Source organism: Gekko japonicus, unplaced genomic scaffold (assembly GCF_001447785.1).
Source record: "Gekko japonicus isolate JY-2015 unplaced genomic scaffold, Gekko_japonicus_V1.1 scaffold2635, whole genome shotgun sequence".
Taxonomy (NCBI): Eukaryota; Metazoa; Chordata; class Lepidosauria; order Squamata; family Gekkonidae; genus Gekko; species Gekko japonicus.
In genome coordinates this window covers 169,541-186,652 of record NW_015177097.1, presented here as the reverse complement: position 1 = coordinate 186,652, position 17,112 = coordinate 169,541, and the positions used below count along the sequence as shown (strand labels likewise).

The window sequence follows — 17,112 nt, the reverse complement described above, 5'->3', positions numbered from 1 at the left end:
AGATGTTGGTGGTGGAGCGTGGAGAGGGTGAGGTTTCAGGAGGTGTGGGACCTCGGACAGGTACAAAGCCATAGACTCCACCCTCCAAACTAACTATTCCCTTCTGGGGAACCATCGTTGCCAATCTCCAGGTGAGGGCTGGAGATCACTCAAAATGACAACTGTTCTTTAGGTAGCAGAGATCAGTTCCTCTGGAGAAAATGGTGGACTCAGTGTCATTATACCCTGCTGAGGTCACCACAGCAAATTGACACTGAGTGTCCAACGCCGGGGCACCCGCCCAGAGCCACTTTCTAGAGGCCGTTGTATTTATTTCCACAACGGGCCTTTTTCCTAGTATACAATAAATTATATACTGTATCATGAAACCCAGTACAAAAAACATAAGCCTGGCTGCCGCATTCTGCACCAGCTGCAGCCTCCGAATCTGCGACAAAGGAAGCCAACAGTCATCAAGTACTCACCAACCAACAATGTCAACATTTCTAAAAGCTGTTATGCATTAGACTATTCTGTTCCTGGTTATCTCATTCTTACACGACCACCTACAATATTACACAGGAAGCTGCTTTATACTGAAGCAGGCCACTGGTCCATCAAGGTCTCAGTATTGTCTACTCAGACTGGCAGCAGCTCTCCAGGGTCTCAGCCTGAGGTCTTCCACATCACCTACTGCCTGATCCTTTTTAACTGGAGATGCCGAGGATTGAACCTGGGACCTTCTGCATGCCAAGCAGATGCTCTACCACTGAGCATACACCAAGAAGAATATTTCTGGCATTTTGACGGGGGGGGGGGGAAACAATAAAGGAATACCTACTTTCTATATCAAATGAAATCTTTATCTCTGAAATCCCAGTACTTACTACATCATGGCTTTGATGTTATTCATTTTAAATACTGAAATACACAAGTAGTGATTTCTCATCAAACTAGCTTCTATGGTTTACGGGTTGAATCCTGCATCTCCCTTCTGCTTGCCTGGGCAGTGCTGTCTCCTGGGATGGAGGCAGTCCTCTGCTGTGAAGCACCTTCCTTTGGCACTAGGCACTTTGCAAGTGGAAAATGAATGGAAAACACTGAGTGTCGAAGGAATGCATCCACTATGGCTGACAGTGCTTGGACAAGTGGAATGGAGATACGGGACCTAAGTCTATATAGCTTTGTGCTTCTTAATTACATAGAAGAGAAGAAGAAGAGATTGGATTTATACCCTGCCCTTCACTACCCAAAGGAGTCTCAGAGCGGCTTACAAACTCCTTCCCTCCCCCCCCCACAACAGACACCATGTGAGGTAGGTGGGGTTGTGAGAGCTCTTTCTAAAACTGTCCTTGAGAAAACAGCGCTGACAGATCTATGGCTTGCCCAAGGTCACCCAGCAGCTGCATGTGGAGGAGTGGGGAATCAAACCCGGTTCTCCCAGACTAGAGTCCGCACACTTAACCACTACACCAAACTGGCCATCACAATCACTATAGCCAGATGTTTATTAATCAAATCCAACAGTTTGTCCCGGCAAGGCGGGATATACGGTAAATTGAAGGAGAATAAATAAATACATAAATAATTGTTAAAAGTCATTCTGACAAGCCAATGACCATGAAAGAGTCAGCGAACTGGACATTTCCATAAAGACAGAAGCACCTACTCATGCCACATATTAAGCTGCATCAGAAACAGAGCAGATTTGTGATACAACAGGAAGAGGCTGCTGATCAAAGAATACAAGTTAAAAAAAAAAATCTCATGGGACAGATGTCAAACCGGCTTGTATCCAAACAGCGGTTTGGATCCCATGCTTTCTAAAACAACTTATGCCATTCATCTTAAACATCTCTTAATATTATACATTCACCATACCATGTACTTTATTTTCAATTAAATATATAAAGATACCTTGGTCAGAAAGAAAATCCAGCATGGTCTGCAGGAGAAAAGATAAATGCCGGACTGAAAGCGCTGGGTTTCCCATTCTTCTCGATGCGTACACCAGCTCATGAAGCAAACGCATCTGCACAGCAGCCCAGCCGCGATGAGTTCCTTTTGAAAAGGTACAAACATGTTACATTACAAGATACCCAAATCAGCCTCTATATAAAGTCAAATTTTAAAAAGCGTATTTTTGGAAAGGTACTCAATTCATTTAAATTTATAGAGAGAGCCAGGGTTGTATAGCGGTTGGTGTCAGATAAGGATCTGGGAGACGCATGTCTGAATCCCCACTCCACCATGGAATCTGGCTAGGTGACGTTGGACCAGTCACATGTACACTCTGTCTAACCTACCTTCTGTCTAACCTACCTAACAGAGCTATTGTGAGGACAAACTGGAGGAGTGGAGGATGGTATAAGCTGCCTTGGGTCTCCACTGGAGAGAAAGGTGAGGTATGAATGAATGAATGAATGAATGAATGAATGAATGAATGAATGAATGAAATTTGAGACTGCCAAGTAGGCAAGGTCTAGGTTAGCAGAGAGGCATTCATTCGGTCGATCTCCCAAAGATCTCCCATTCTGTGCTATAAGACTGTGCAGGGACAGCCTGCAATGAACCACAATAAGATATGAAGATAACACTAATTCCAAGGCACCATACATGCAGAGTAATACTAAAGCTAAAGGCCTCAATGTTGACTGCCCAAGGTGCCTGGATACCCATAAACCATCCAGCAAAAAACTCTCTGTGTTCACTACATCATTATACCATATTCTGCTACATAATATATACTTCTTTGCCATATGGGGAAAAATCAGTCATATCTTTCATTACACCAGGTAATTACATTGTAGTCCTGAACACAAATCACTGCAGTCTATCTGAGGTTCACTGATATTCTTCACTTCCAAGATGTAATATCTCTCAGATCCTTTCTAGTTGTTACATAATTTGCCCAAATGCCTTAATGTAATGATAAACAGAAATTTGTTTATCCTCTGAAAATTGGACTTAAAATTAGTTGCTCAGTGTTGGTTCAACACTACAATTATTTTTAAAAAAGCAAATTAACCCCCATTAAGATTTGCAAGAACAGTCATAATTATTTGTGTATGTTTCTGTACGGTGTGTTGTATTATTTTAAACAACTTAGGGTCCCTGGGAAGAAAAGCAGGGTAAAAATACACTAAATAAATAAGTAAAAATCATTTCACCTTTATTTCATTATTTAAAATACCTATTAGCTGCCTTTCTACCTCAAAGAACTCAAGGCAGTTTACAATGTAAATAAAACAATAATCTCTTTGTTTTTAAAGATACATAAAAGACCACAATTTAAAATTTCAATTAGGACCACCTAGAAATTAAAGAAAAATAACAGACAAATGCAGTCCTTTAAGGACAAGCGGAAAGTGGAGGGAGCAGAAAGTAGAATTCATGAACCCATATGAACCAATTTGGTTCGCAAACCAACCTTCCGGTTTGTATAGGTCCGTGGTTCGGCCGTGGTTCAGCAAAAATGCAGTCCACACCCATCCTTAGTTATTATATATTTTTGAGTACTTTCGGATACTATAACGCGGACCGCATCTCTATACCGATATCCATTACTATTTAAGGAGAGCAAAAACAATGCATTTTACACACCGTGCACACACGTATACCCACGAGCATCATGTTTTCCCCACTACATGCGATTATTCTTCAGGTATATCTTTGTCTATGGTTAGCATGAAGTATTAAAAGAAACCCCCGCAGATGCTCTTAATATGCATTGATTTTAAAAAATGAATGTAACCCAGGTGTACTGGATTTTTGAACCTTGCTGTGAATTGCCTGTACTGAAGTGGCACCCTGCCAATACTCTCTCCTCCAACACAGGGTGAGCCTTTTAAATCAAATATACCAGATGATCCGCTGCTACATAAGACCTACCATCAGAAGGGTGGAAGAGCCAACACTCTATCCTGTCCAGCCCAATGTCTTAAAATTTGTCTTTGCTTGCACAGGTTTTCCTCATGAGTCAGGGCTCTTTTTGTAGAAAAAGCCCAGCAGGAACTCATTAGCATAATAGGCCACACCCAACAGCAGGAACTCATTAGCATATTGGGCCACACCCCTGACAGCACAGCTCATTAGCACATTAGGCCACACCCCTATGTTACCAGAAGTGTGGTCATCCAGCCACACCCACCTTTTACTTGTTATTCTGTTTACCTTGTTTTTTGTCAAAAACCCAGGGCTTTTTGGTAGCAGGAACTCCTTTGCATGTTAGGTCACACACCCCTAAAGTAGCCAATCCTAATGAGTTCCTGCTGTTGGGTGTGGCCTATTATGCTAATTAGTTCCTGCTGGGCGTGGCCAACTTGGGAGCCAGCCGGAACACCGTTCCTGTGCGTTCCTGCCCATGCTGCTCATGACTGTCAGTGTAAATTCACATACATATACACACATAAATATACACACATATATATATACACACACACGCTTTCAGTATATTCCATCCCCCAACTTTAAAAAAAGGAGACTGATGTCTGCCCTCTCTCCTTCCCTCCTGCATACCTTTGCTGAAGTCCTTAGGGTCCAGAGACAGACTGTATCCAGGAAGGGTCTCCAGAAGAAGTTTGTAGCAGGCTCTCCATCCAGGCTCTGTTATGCTAGGCGCCACACACTGCATTGCTGCAACCCGCTTGAAGAAAGCGGATTTGCGGTGAAACCCAATACGCTCGTACAACTCCGAGAGAATGCTGTAGCGCTGGATTTTCTCTTCTTCAGACAGCTGAAAGTTAATTTTTTTAAAAAATTAACAGGTAAATGATGCTTTTTTACTCTGGAATTTTGAAAAACAAAACAGATTCGATGACCACAAGTTTGCCCAGTCCACTTTTGTTGCTGTAAGAAAAAATGCTATTGTGGTATGGAATACATCTGACACATAGCAAGAAAAAATGTTATTTTGGAGTAAATATATTGTCACTACGGCATGGAATACATCTGACACTGTGGGGGTGCAGTCAGACAGCATGCTGGGAGCAGTTTATATTGCTCCAGTCCAGCCCTGATGTGTTTTTTTTTTACCTGGAGAATTGCGATCACACTCACCTCCTTGTTCCAGATCGCTGCGCAGCCACATCGCTCCCCGCCATCCACACACGGGAGCGTGCGTCGGTGTTGTTTCTCTCTCTTTCACAGTTTGGGCATGCGCACAGGCAGCCGTCTGTAGAACTAAAATTTCCGCACGTGCGCAGAACAGCGATTTCCACTTCGACCCGACTGCTGTAACACTTCCCTTTAAACTTTAAAGGGACACTTCCCTTTAAACGTTTACCCCGAAAATGGCCTCCGTGAGATCCCGAACTCGTCTAAACGCTAAAACTAGGCACCGTTTAAACATCGTTTTTAATAACATGGTGGCGGACCTCCGCCTATGCACACACCGCCAACACTTTTAAAAAATGGCAGGCGAAAAGCGGAAGCCTCAGGCAGCTTTCGAGTGTGGGGGGGTGTTAAACCGGAAGTGGCTCGACACTGCAGGAGCAATAGACATCAGAAAAGTTTGGCTGGAACCAGAGAATCAGGAAAACACCACTTGGGGACCTGGTATTCTCCGGGTTAAAGCGGTTTTGAGCTGGAAAGCGATGGCTGGGGACAGGAGGCAGATGTTGACTGTGTGATCGCGCAGATAAAATCTATTTCTGAGGTGGGTCGAAAGCAGACTAAATGGCCCAATGTGAACGCACCCAGGGTGCGACGTGGCTGCGCAGCGATCCGGAGCAAGGAGGTGAGTGTGATCGCGATTCTCCAGGTTAAAAAAACAACAACAGGGCCGGAGCAATTTAAACCGCTCCCAGCACGCCGTCTGACCGCACCCTGTGATACCTTTTTGTGATACTGTGATACCTTTTAGAGCCGTTGGGCACCTTTGGAATTTTAGCACAGTTTGGTGGGCGCAGCTGCCGCAACTTACCTTCAGTCACACTGTAAAGATCCCTGTGCTGTACTGGCAGCTGCTGTCCAAGCAATATTAATTGCAAATGGGCACTGCCCATTACATTTCCAGTGCCCAGTCAGAAGCCTTGCTCGGCAAAAGCCCCGCCTAGCCCGCCCACTTTCTTAAAACATTTGGCAGGCACCAGGAAAAATGTCAGCAGGCACCCTGGTGCCCATAGGCACCACGTTGGGGACACCTGCTGTGGACTATGGCCATGATCCAGAAGTGCTACTGTGGTGTCCTCACTTATTAGGGAGACTGTTTCTCCTTTAAGAACCACTCTGTGTACATGAACGTAGTACATTTCTGCTGCCACCAGGAATTAAAAATTCCAAATCTCTCTATTTTGGTAGAATGACCCAGTGTCTGGGCTTTTCAGAGGACTATGTGGCCCTGAGCAAGGACTGTTCTGAATGCTGGGATAAGTTTAAGCAAATAATGATTTATTTATAAAATAACAAAATAGGTTTCTGGGTATTTTTGAACTGTCGTTGAAGAAAGAAAATATAGCTGACAAGGCTTGGCGTCACACACAGTCTATACACCAAAACTCCACTCTGACAGGTTTAGACACTCGGTCTAAACTCTCTTTCATATATAGCCACACAGGCTGAACTCTCTCTCATAGCCACACAGGCTAAACTAAACTCCAACTGCTTCCTCTGTCATATAGACTCTCACAAAAACTCTCACACTCACCTCTTCATGAACACTGAATTGCCTCAGAGACATCTCTCCTCCCACACTCTCAGTCATCAGCCAGTCACATCACATTTATCTATCACTCTCCTTACATTACTGCAGTCACACTAAACATTTAAAGAAACACACACACCAAAACTGGAATCATTACAGCTACAAAATTAGTTCCACAAGTTGGGGGGGACAGATACTTGTCTTGACTAGCAGACCTTTGCCACACAGCAACCTGCTTTTGAAACTGACATTTTTTTTTTAAAGTTTGTAATATGGCACTGGATCCAAATGTTCAAAGCTAGGGGGGATTCCACTAGGTTAGTTCAACTTCTTGGATAAGCCTGATTGGCCCTTTGGAACCTGGATTATACGGTACACTGAGAATTGAAAAACTAATGCTGCTGAGTACTGAAATTCTCCTTCTAGGTAGGATCAAAACTTTAAAGTTAGACTAACTATGAGGAGAACATCTGAAGGTATCGTGGAGAGATATTCCACCCAGATTCAGAAAACAGCCCAATGCCATTTTAGTTCCCTGCATTCCTTAAAGTTCTGACTTCATAAATCGTTGAGCAGGATGTATCAAGTCGAGGGCCCAACTCAGGTAAGGAGCGACGACTCCTGCTGGGCATCATACGATACAAGTTGCACAAACTACCAGTTCTCTTTGAGCAGTTGTGTCAAATCCCATCAGGGCTCATTATTTCTGACGTCTGACAGGCATGTTTAAAAGACTGAAATAAACCCACAAGAGAAATCCAGTTTGTTTGGATAGCTCAGAAGCTTCTCCGCAATATTTCACACTGACAGAATTACAGCAAGGGCTGCTGGCAATCTTGAATGCAGCACTGCTGACCCCTAGTGAACAATGCACGGTACAAGTGCCGTTCAATCTGCCAGAACTGATAGAGTAATGTACCTCAGGAAGTTCTGACCTATTTGAAGGAACTAAACATCACCACACCAGAAATGTTAAAAATTCAGAAAAGCCTGGCAATTGCAGGACAGTCACTAAAAGTTGGAAAGCCGCAAAATTATTAACATTACACTCATGGTATTCTGAGTTACGGCAGACTGCAATAGCTGAAAAATTAAAAAGTCAAATTAGAATAATCAAATCGAAAGCCAAAATGGTAGACTTTTTTGAAATGTGGCACAATTTTATTTTATACACAACTCGGAACAATACCCAAAGTATGTTTAAGCCCTTCCTCAGATTATGGGATAAAGTTAAATAAGCCTCTTTCTATACCTTAATCATGTTGTAACTATACATTAATTATGCATTTTGATAGGAAAAGAAAAAAGAAGGGGAAAGATAGGAAAAGAAAAAAGAAGGAGGGGATTTTGCTGAATGTTGAGCTCTCTACCAATGCCTTAATTTGCTTGTTTTTTACTTTTCTTTTTTCGTAGTTTTGTTGTTGGTGTTATGTGTATACCGTAGGTTGTTTTCTATATGGGGAGTGGGGTGTGTACGATGTTTATCTCTTTTTTATAATTAAATAAAAATTATTTAAAAAAAGAAAAGCCTGGCAATTGATTAATGAAGTTCTATTTAAAAAATCCCTCTAAGCAAAACTATTCAGTGATAACATTTCATTGACCCTGTTCATAGGACGGCTCTGACCTAGATGGCCCAGGCTAGTCTGCTCCCGTCAGATCTCGGAAGCTAAGTGAGGGGAGCCCTGGTTAGGATTTAGATGGGAGACCACCAAGGAATACCAGGGTTGCTACACACAGGCAAGCAATGGCAAGCCACCTTGGGATGTCTCTTGCTTTGAAAAGCCTAAAGGGTCCTATAAGTCGGCTACCACTTGACGACAAAAAGAGGGGGGGGATCACAACAATTCTTAAAGAGTCCATTTCTCCCTTCCCCAGAAGCCTGCGTTGGCAGGGAGGGCGGGATATAAACTGAATAAATAAATAAGCCTCCCGAAAAGCTGATGCTGAGCATTGTGGGGATTTCATGGACAAAATATCACCGGGCGGGTCCTACAGTGAGAAGCGGGGAAATCAGGGAATCCACCTCTAGCAAGCATCTTCAGGCTACTCTCCTCTCTCTGAAATTCATTTGGTCGGGTTTCCTTTGAAGATACATGCTATCAGGGGTCATTTTGTAGAAAAAGAGGTGCAGGAGCTTATTAGCATAACTCATTAGCATAACTTATTTGCATATGCCACACTCCCTGGCATCACCGGAAGTGTGTCAGAAGGCAACACCCACCACTCAGGCTCCACTGGACTGTTTTGAATTGCTAGCTATTGGGGGGGATGTGCAGAGGAGGGAGAGCTTGTACCTGAATAAAAATAGGTCTTAAAGGTGCCACTGGACTGTTTTGGACTGGGGGGCCGGGGGGGGGGCTCTGCAATTTACCTGGCTGCTTCTTGCTCTGACTGAGGGCTACTGGGAGCAGGGGGCGGGGCTTGTTGCATGTGCCCGCCCCCTGGGCTCTTTACTGCCAGAGCTCCACTCCTGTGCGCTCCTGCAGGAAATGAACCCTGCATGCTATAGGTATGGTAATCATTTTCTCCTAACCTGAGGCAGAAAAGTAAGTGAAGTTCAAGTGCTGATCAGTGAAAGGCTTTCACAGGTACAGGTAAAGTTTAGTATCTATGGCCAAAGGCCGTTACAATCTGAACACATAAAGCAGTCTGACGTATAAACCCAGTTACAGATATCAGCTTTGCATTAGTTACTCTCTCACCTGACGAAGGTTAATATAAACAGCATTCTGGAGGAACTCAGAAGCCTCCATGCTTCTCTTCTGTATTGCCAGGACCCGCACGGCCTTCACGCAGGCTTCCAGCTCAATCACGCCAGCGTTCTTGTACTAGGAAACAAGAGGAAAAGGAAAATAGAGTGGACTGAAACAGCACCATTCAGTTATGGGCCTCCATACCATTTCAAAACAACTTCTATACGTAGTGCCAGATTCTAAGAGAGCCGGTTTGCTGTAGTGGTCAAGTGCACGGACTCTAATCTGGGAGAACCGGGTTTGATTCCCCACTCCTCCACTTGTACCTGGCTGGATGACCTCCTTGGGCAAGCCATAGCTCTGATAAGAGCTGTTCTTGAAAGAGAGCAGTTTCTGTCAGAGCTCTCTCAGCCCCGCCCACCTCACAGGGTGTCTGTTGTGGGGAGGGGGAGGGAAAGGAGTTTGTAAGCCGCTCTGAGACTCCCTTGGGTAGTGAAGGGCGGGGTATAAATCCAGTATCTTCTCTTCTCTTCTTCTTCTTCTTCTATGGGAAGCAGGGCTGCCAGCTCCTGGTTGGGGAATTCCTGGAGATTCTGGAGGCAGAGCCTTGGGAGGGCAGGGTTTGGGGAGGGGAGGGGAGCCATTTTCCTCCAGGGGAACTGATCTTGGTAGCCTGGAGATCTGATGTAATACCAGGAGATCGCCAGCCACCACCTGGAGGTTGGCAACGCTGATTGGGAAGAGAAGCGGGGCTGCAGCACTAAAACCTTGATTCAGTTTTAATAGGACCTGTCTGGCAGGCATAGTTGTCTTGGCCATCCAGACGAAAAACGTGACTATTCAGATAAAACGTAACCAGAGACTGAAAAGTAAATAAAGTAGCACAGAGCATAACAACCTAGCAAAGAAGACTTTTCCACAGTGTCATTACTTACAATAGCTCCATATCTAAAGAATACCTACAAGTTCTCTAAAACGCTACAGAATGAAGCCTGGGATGGCAGCCAAGATGCTATTATTACTCACCCCCTCCTCTTACTGCTGCCTAGTAGTTTTAAATACTGCACAAAGGATTTATAGCATCCATTTTCAGATTGCTTGCGTGTATTAAAAAGCACTTTCCTCTAGCAATGTCGAGGCTATAGAATACTCGGAAACGGAGGGTCAGAAGCAGACGCACGCACACACACCCCCCCCCGATCAGAAGAAAGCTGGGTTAAATTTTGTAAAATAGCACACGGCTTGCTCTATGCAAGTTCTCCTATTTGATCTCATGTTGTACGCCGTTTCCCTTCGGAAGACACAGACATCAGGTGTACCAATCAGAATCAGCTACAAGTTCTCTCATATTCTTCAACATCCATCACTAAGGAGTGTACTTCAGATGAACAGAGGAATTCTGTGACACTATTAAAACTGGAACAAAGATCACATTCTGCAGGTTCCCAATACAGGACACGTGAGCAAAGTCCTGCTGGCTTGGACTGTCAGGCCATCTCAGCCTGATGTCTTCGGGAAGCCCATTAGCAGGGAAGGACAAAACCCTGTGGGGAACTGGCCCGAACACTCTACAGACTCACCACAAAGAAGTGCTTCAACAGCTTTCTTTTGACTCATTGGCGTGCTTATAGGCCACACACGGACATACATAAAGTTGTCTTATGCTGAATCAGACCATCGGTCCATCGATATTGTCGGCTCAGACGGGCAGTGGCTCTCCAGGGTCTCAGGCGGAGGTCTTCCACATCCAAAAGCCTGCTGCTTTTGAACTGGAGATGCTGGGGACTGAATCTGGGGACCTTCTGCATGCCAAGCAGAGGCTCTGCCACTGAGCCACAGCCCTTCCCCACAAAGAAATAGACATGAATCCAGTAAGGGCTGGGCCGTTTGACAATATGGCACCTTAGGAGAGATGCTGGATGCTACTGAAAACGTGACTATTCAGATAAAACGTAACCAGAGACTGAAAAGTAAATAAAGTAGCACAGAGCATAACAACCTAGCAAAGAAGACTTTTCCACAGTGTCATTACTTACAATAGCTCCATATCTAAAGAATACCTACAAGTTCTCTAAAACGCTACAGAATGAAGCCTGGGATGGCAGCCAAGATGCTATTATTACTCACCCCCTCCTCTTACTGCTGCCTAGTAGTTTTAAATACTGCACAAAGGATTTATAGCATCCATTTTCAGATTGCTTGCGTGTATTAAAAAGCACTTTCCTCTAGCAATGTCGAGGCTATAGAATACTCGGAAACGGGGGGGTCAGAAGCAGACGCACGTCCCCCCCCGCCCCGATCAGAAGAAAGCTGGGTTAAATTTTGTAAAATAGCATACGGCTTGCTCTATGCGAGTTCTCCTATTTGATCTCGTGTTGTACGCCGTTTCCCTTCGGAAGACACAGACATCAGGTGTGCCTATCAGAATCAGCTACAAGTTCTCTCATATGCTTCAACATCCATCACTAAGGAGTGTATTCCAGATGAACAGAGGAATTCTGCGACACTGTTAAAACTGGAACAAAGATCACATTCTGCAGGTTCCCAATACAGGACACATGAGCAAAGTCCTGCTGGCTCAGACTGTCAGGCCATTTCATACTAGGCAGCCTGATGTCTTTGGGAAGCCCATTAGCAGGGAAGGACAATACCCTGTGGGGAACTGGCCTGAACACTCTACAGACTCACCACAAAGATGTGCTTCAACAGCTTTCTTTTGACTCATTGGCGTGCTTATAGGCCACACCACACACGGACATACATAAAGTTGTCTTATGCTGATATTGTCGACTCAGACAGGCAGTGGCTCTCCAGGGTCAGGCAAGAGCCTTCCACATCCAAAAGCCTGCTGCTTTTAAACTGGAGATGCTGGGGACTGAATCTGGGGACCTTCTGCATGCCAAGCGGAGGCTCTGCCACTGAGCCACAGCCCTTCCCCACAAAGAAATAGACATGAATCCAGCAAGGGCTGGGCCGTTTGACAATATGGCACCTTAGGAGAGATGCTGGATGCTACTGATCTAATTGAGAGCTTTCCTTCTGTCCCTTCTTAATCAGTTCCTTATATCTCCTATGTTATCTGCCTTTACAGCTTCCACCAACACCATTGGAGGGAGAGAGTGTAAGCTTTGGGGACTGATTTCAGTTTCAGAAGGTAGCCAAGTTGGTCTGCAGTAAAACAGGTATATTCAAGTCTAATAGCACCTTAGAAACCAATAGGAGTTTCAGGGTACATGTTTTCGAGAGTCAAAGCTCCCTTTGAAAGAGGTACCTAGAATCACAGAATCATAAGAGTTAGAAGGGGCCTCAAGGGCCATCTAGTCCAACCCTCTGCACAATGCAGGCAATTCACAAATACCCCCCCACACACACACACCCAGTGACTTCTGCTCAATACCCAGAAGATGGCAAAAAACCTCCAGTATCACTGGCTAAACTGGCCTGGAGAAAACCTGCTGCCTGATTAAGGATACTTGATGAAGGGTGCTTCGACCTACAAAACTTATACCCTGGAACTCTTGTTGGTCTCGAAGAAGAAGAAGAAGAGGAGATTGGATTTATACCCCGCCCTTCACTACCCAAAGGAGTCTCAGAGCAGCTTACAAACTCCTTTCCCTTCCCCTCCCCACAACAGACACCCTGTGAGGTAGGTGGGGCTGAGAGAGCTCTGACAGAAACTGCTCTTTTTCAAGAACAGTGGTGCCAGAACTATTGCTTGCCCAAGGTCATCCAGCAGGTGCAAGTGGAAGAGTGGGGAGTCAAACCCGGTTCTCCCAGATTAGAGTCCGCGCACTTAACCACTACACCAAACTGGCTCTCTAAGGTGCCACTATACTCAAATGTAATGGTTTAATTGATTTTGTTTCAAATACCAAATACAACCCCTCATATAAAGGCAGCAACATTACCTTGCTGTAGTAGGAAATGGCCTCTTTGTATTTATCTATAATGTCTTCAGGGCTAAGACAGTTCTTCGCACGCCCTATTTCAGTACTGGTATCTGCATTGATACCATTTGATGTGAGGGCACCTATATTGAAGAGAAACAGACATTTTTCAAGTTAACAGTGGGTCTCGTTTAATGCAAACAAGGTCAGAGTAAAAACAAAGACTTGTCTGTCAGGGGATTAAACGTCTCCGGGACTGGCAAGTTTTAATAGGCAGCTTTTCTTTTAACTGGCCAACTGGGGGGAGAAGCTAATGAATAACACACGTTTAATTTCCCAATGCACGGATTGATTTGTTAGAGAAAGGCTGCTTTTTTAAACACTGTGCAAAGAAGAATTAGCAAGGATATATTGGTTGTTAAAGTAAGCATACGGAAAACAACCTCTTGGAAAACAACATAACTTAATTGTCAACTGATAAGGAGCTACAGTCGACTAATATTTGCTTGCTTTTTATGTTCTATATTTATATACCACTTCACTCTCCAATGGGGAAAAGATTCCCAGACCCCCACTAGGGGCAGGGGAACGCCTGCTTTTGGGGGGTGCTTCCCTGCTGCCGATGAGCGGGGGGGGGGATCCTACCCCCAAATGAAATTTTTCAGACCATTTCCGGTAAAACTGGAAGTGCCCACCCAGACACGCTGATGTCACCTGGAAGTGACATAGGCACATCAGGGGCATCTGGGGGTGGCGCTCTGGTATTTGGGTAAACGCTATGGAAAATTTGGCCAAATTTACTACAGAGTTTGCCCAAATACCAGAGTATCACCTCCAGACATCCCTGACGAGAAGCAGAGATTGGATTTATACCCGGCCCGTCCCTACCCAAGGGAGTCTCAGAGCGGCCTACAAACTCCTTTCCCTTCCCCTCCCCACCACAGACACCCTGTGAGGTAGGTGGGGCTGGGAGAGCTCTTGACAGAAGCTGCTCTTTTTCAAGAACAGCTGTGCCAGAACTACGGCTTGCCCAAGGTCATCCAGCAGCTGCGAGTGGAGGAGTGGGGAATCAAACCCGGTTCTCCCAGATAAGAGTCAGCGCACTTAACCACTACACCAAACTGGCTCCTACGTCCCTTCCGAGTGATGTCAGCATGTCAGGGCGGGCACTTCCAGTTCTACCAGAAGTGGCCCAAAACCACTCCTGGTCTCCTGGAAGTGAGCTGGGAGCCCCCCACCAGCCAGGTGAGTCCACCTGGCAACCCCAATGGGGGCCCAATGCAGCTTACAATGCTGTTACCCCACCTCCATTTTATCCCGACAACAACTATCCTGTGAGATAGGATAGGTTGAGAAACAGACCAGCCCAAGGTCATCTCAGGCGGAGTTTCATGGCAGAGTGGGGATTCGAACCGGTGTCTCCCAGATCCTAGTGCGAAACTCTCCCCACTACACTGTATGCTACTGAAATACCAATAAAACTCAACAAAAAACTTCTGGAAAACCTTCTGACAGTTAAGGCGATTAAACAGATAACAAATACAAATAACAAAAAAAAAATGCTACTTAACAATATTAATATTTTAAATTAATTCCTTGTTAGCAAACAGAAAAACTAAAAAGAAAAAAAATAACTTTTATTATACAGGCTGCATTAGAAAGAATTTAAATTTCCAAAGTAACTGTAAAAACAGAGTACCCAAGTATTTCAATACTGTGTGATCCTCTAATAATGGGGGAGGGGGCACTAAGGACTTTTTTAAAAAGTAACTTAAAACCCACAAATCTATGTGATGTATCGACTTTTTTCCTGAATACTGGCTTGTATCCAATGGTTCCTTCCCTCTAAATGACGAATCTAACAGTAGATCCATCACACAGCAAAACCACAGGATCCAAACCACTGGACCAAGTTTTTTTTGGGGGGGGGGTTGGGGGGGGAATTTAAAATCTGATGGCTGGATTTATTTTATTTCAACATGAAACTTGCATGGGAACAGAGAGATTGTGAAAGGAAACACACAAGGAGCCACCATGTGTCTTTAAAATAAAGGAAGGAAGAAACAGAAAATTCAGGTGACTATTCTCTCTATTTCCTCTGTCTTTTTAGCTCCCTTTCTCCCTTCCTTTTGACTGGAATCTATTGACGTCAGAATTCTAGCAGCAGATAAAAGGTATCATGCTGAACTTCCAGCACAAACTACTTGGCTTTAAAACAATCTAGACAGTAACCATGAGTGCACAACTGGCAGAATGTATAAAGCTTCGGGAAGGGAAGAAGTTCTGCCGAAAAGCTATTTATTGATCTTATGAAACTTAGATACAAATACATAAACCTCCCTTGTTTTGCAGGATTTTGTCATCAATGTCTGGTTTTTATATCTGCAATATTATGTTATTTATACTGTGTGTGTATATACGCACTTTCATAAATCAATATTTTTTAAAAAATAAAATAAAATGTTCCACTGCATATGTTCATGGCTTGGGAGTGGGCACTACACTGACTGCTTGTGCAATGGGGGGAAAACAGCTAAGGATAAACCATGCTAGTACCATGTTTAAAAAATAGCAGTACTAGGGGGGGGAAACTTTAAGACAAAAATATATATATTTTAAAACAACACTTTATAAATATACCTGGATCAATGAGTACTTCTTGTGCCCCTAAGGGAAACCAAAGTGATAGCATTAACCTTCAGCATTGCCAAAATAAACTAAACTATTTTTTTAACAGTGCAAAGAAGCAATCAGTGAAAAAAATCTTACAAAACATTGAGACTGCAATAAAAGGGGAACACATCAGTTGCTGTGTGGCTTGTGACAAGTGGAGCTGTTTTACATGGATCTGCAGATGACTTCACACCAATAACTATTTTCACCCGGCAGATGTGCCTTAAAAGGGGGGGGCAGAACACCTGCAGCATTTATACAGTTCCCCATCTGGTCATCTGTACAGGCTCTCTCTCATGACAGACCTCAGGCAGACGGTTATTGGACAACCTGATCCATTGCACGCTCTTTTGAATCTATGACTGACAGCATTTATAGAACCACATGTGAAACTCTTCAGAAGGTCCATTTGCCATTTTAGCATTGAAGCTGAAATCCAGGACCATGTGCCTGGCTGCCCCTTGGGGTAAAGGATTGCCTCTGGGGAAGTAAGCATGGAAGTTTTTTGCAAAAGCGCCCTCTCTTCTCTCTTTTCTTTTGGGGCCATCTATATGCTGCAAATGATTAAACAAAGATGCCTGTGGGTAAGAACTCTGGTAGCTCTCACGGGCTCATCTGCAAGGATGGCAAATGCATAACAATGCCAAGCTTTGCTTTAACTCTTTGTCAGCTTTACAGTGCCATCCTAAACAGAGTGGTGTGCTTCTAAGCCTGTTGACTTCAATGGACAAAGAAGGGTGTAACTCAGCTTAGGATGGCACTGTTGGGATTTGCTACTCACCCCCAGCATGTGGCAAACCAGGATGCAAGCGTACTCTATACTGAAGCCTTAAGAGATAATGGCTCTTTAAGACAACAGGATCTGAGCTCCTGAGACTGAGCTATGAATCAGGGGACACACACACCCCAGTTCAAATCTCCCTTCTTTGATGGATCCGCCTTGCTGCCTAAGGCAAGCTAGTCTCTCCCACTGATGGACCCCTTCTGGGACATGGACACAGCCACCCATTATAATCTGATGCAGATGTTGCTGCTGAAATGAGCTCTGTCTTATGCCACAATAAATCTGTCAGTCTTTAAGACATCACGAGAATCCACTGTTTTGGCAGCAGCAGACGTAGCACAGCCACCTCTTTGGAACAGAAACCACATTCTGCATCTCTTTCCTCATTCTGCGCTATGTGCTCATTTAAAGGGTGGGGAGGAGGAAAGCTTAGCGTGTATCCTGAAATAG

The 17,112-nt window shown here is 44.3% G+C and overlaps 1 protein-coding gene across 1 annotated transcript in view; it reads right to left on the bottom strand.

The window, feature by feature from the left end:
* TRAPPC9 (trafficking protein particle complex 9) overlaps positions 1-17,112 on the bottom strand; it is an 87,745-nt gene that overhangs the window by 40,074 nt on the left and 30,559 nt on the right. The window contains exons 5-9 of the mRNA XM_015428283.1: positions 15,846-15,872; positions 13,227-13,348; positions 9,328-9,453; positions 4,498-4,714; positions 1,897-2,040 (exon numbers count right to left, since the gene is read on the bottom strand). Of these exons, the coding sequence (XP_015283769.1) occupies positions 1,897-2,040; positions 4,498-4,714; positions 9,328-9,453; positions 13,227-13,348; positions 15,846-15,872 (636 nt within the window). The remainder of the gene's footprint in view (positions 1-1,896; positions 2,041-4,497; positions 4,715-9,327; positions 9,454-13,226; positions 13,349-15,845; positions 15,873-17,112) is intronic.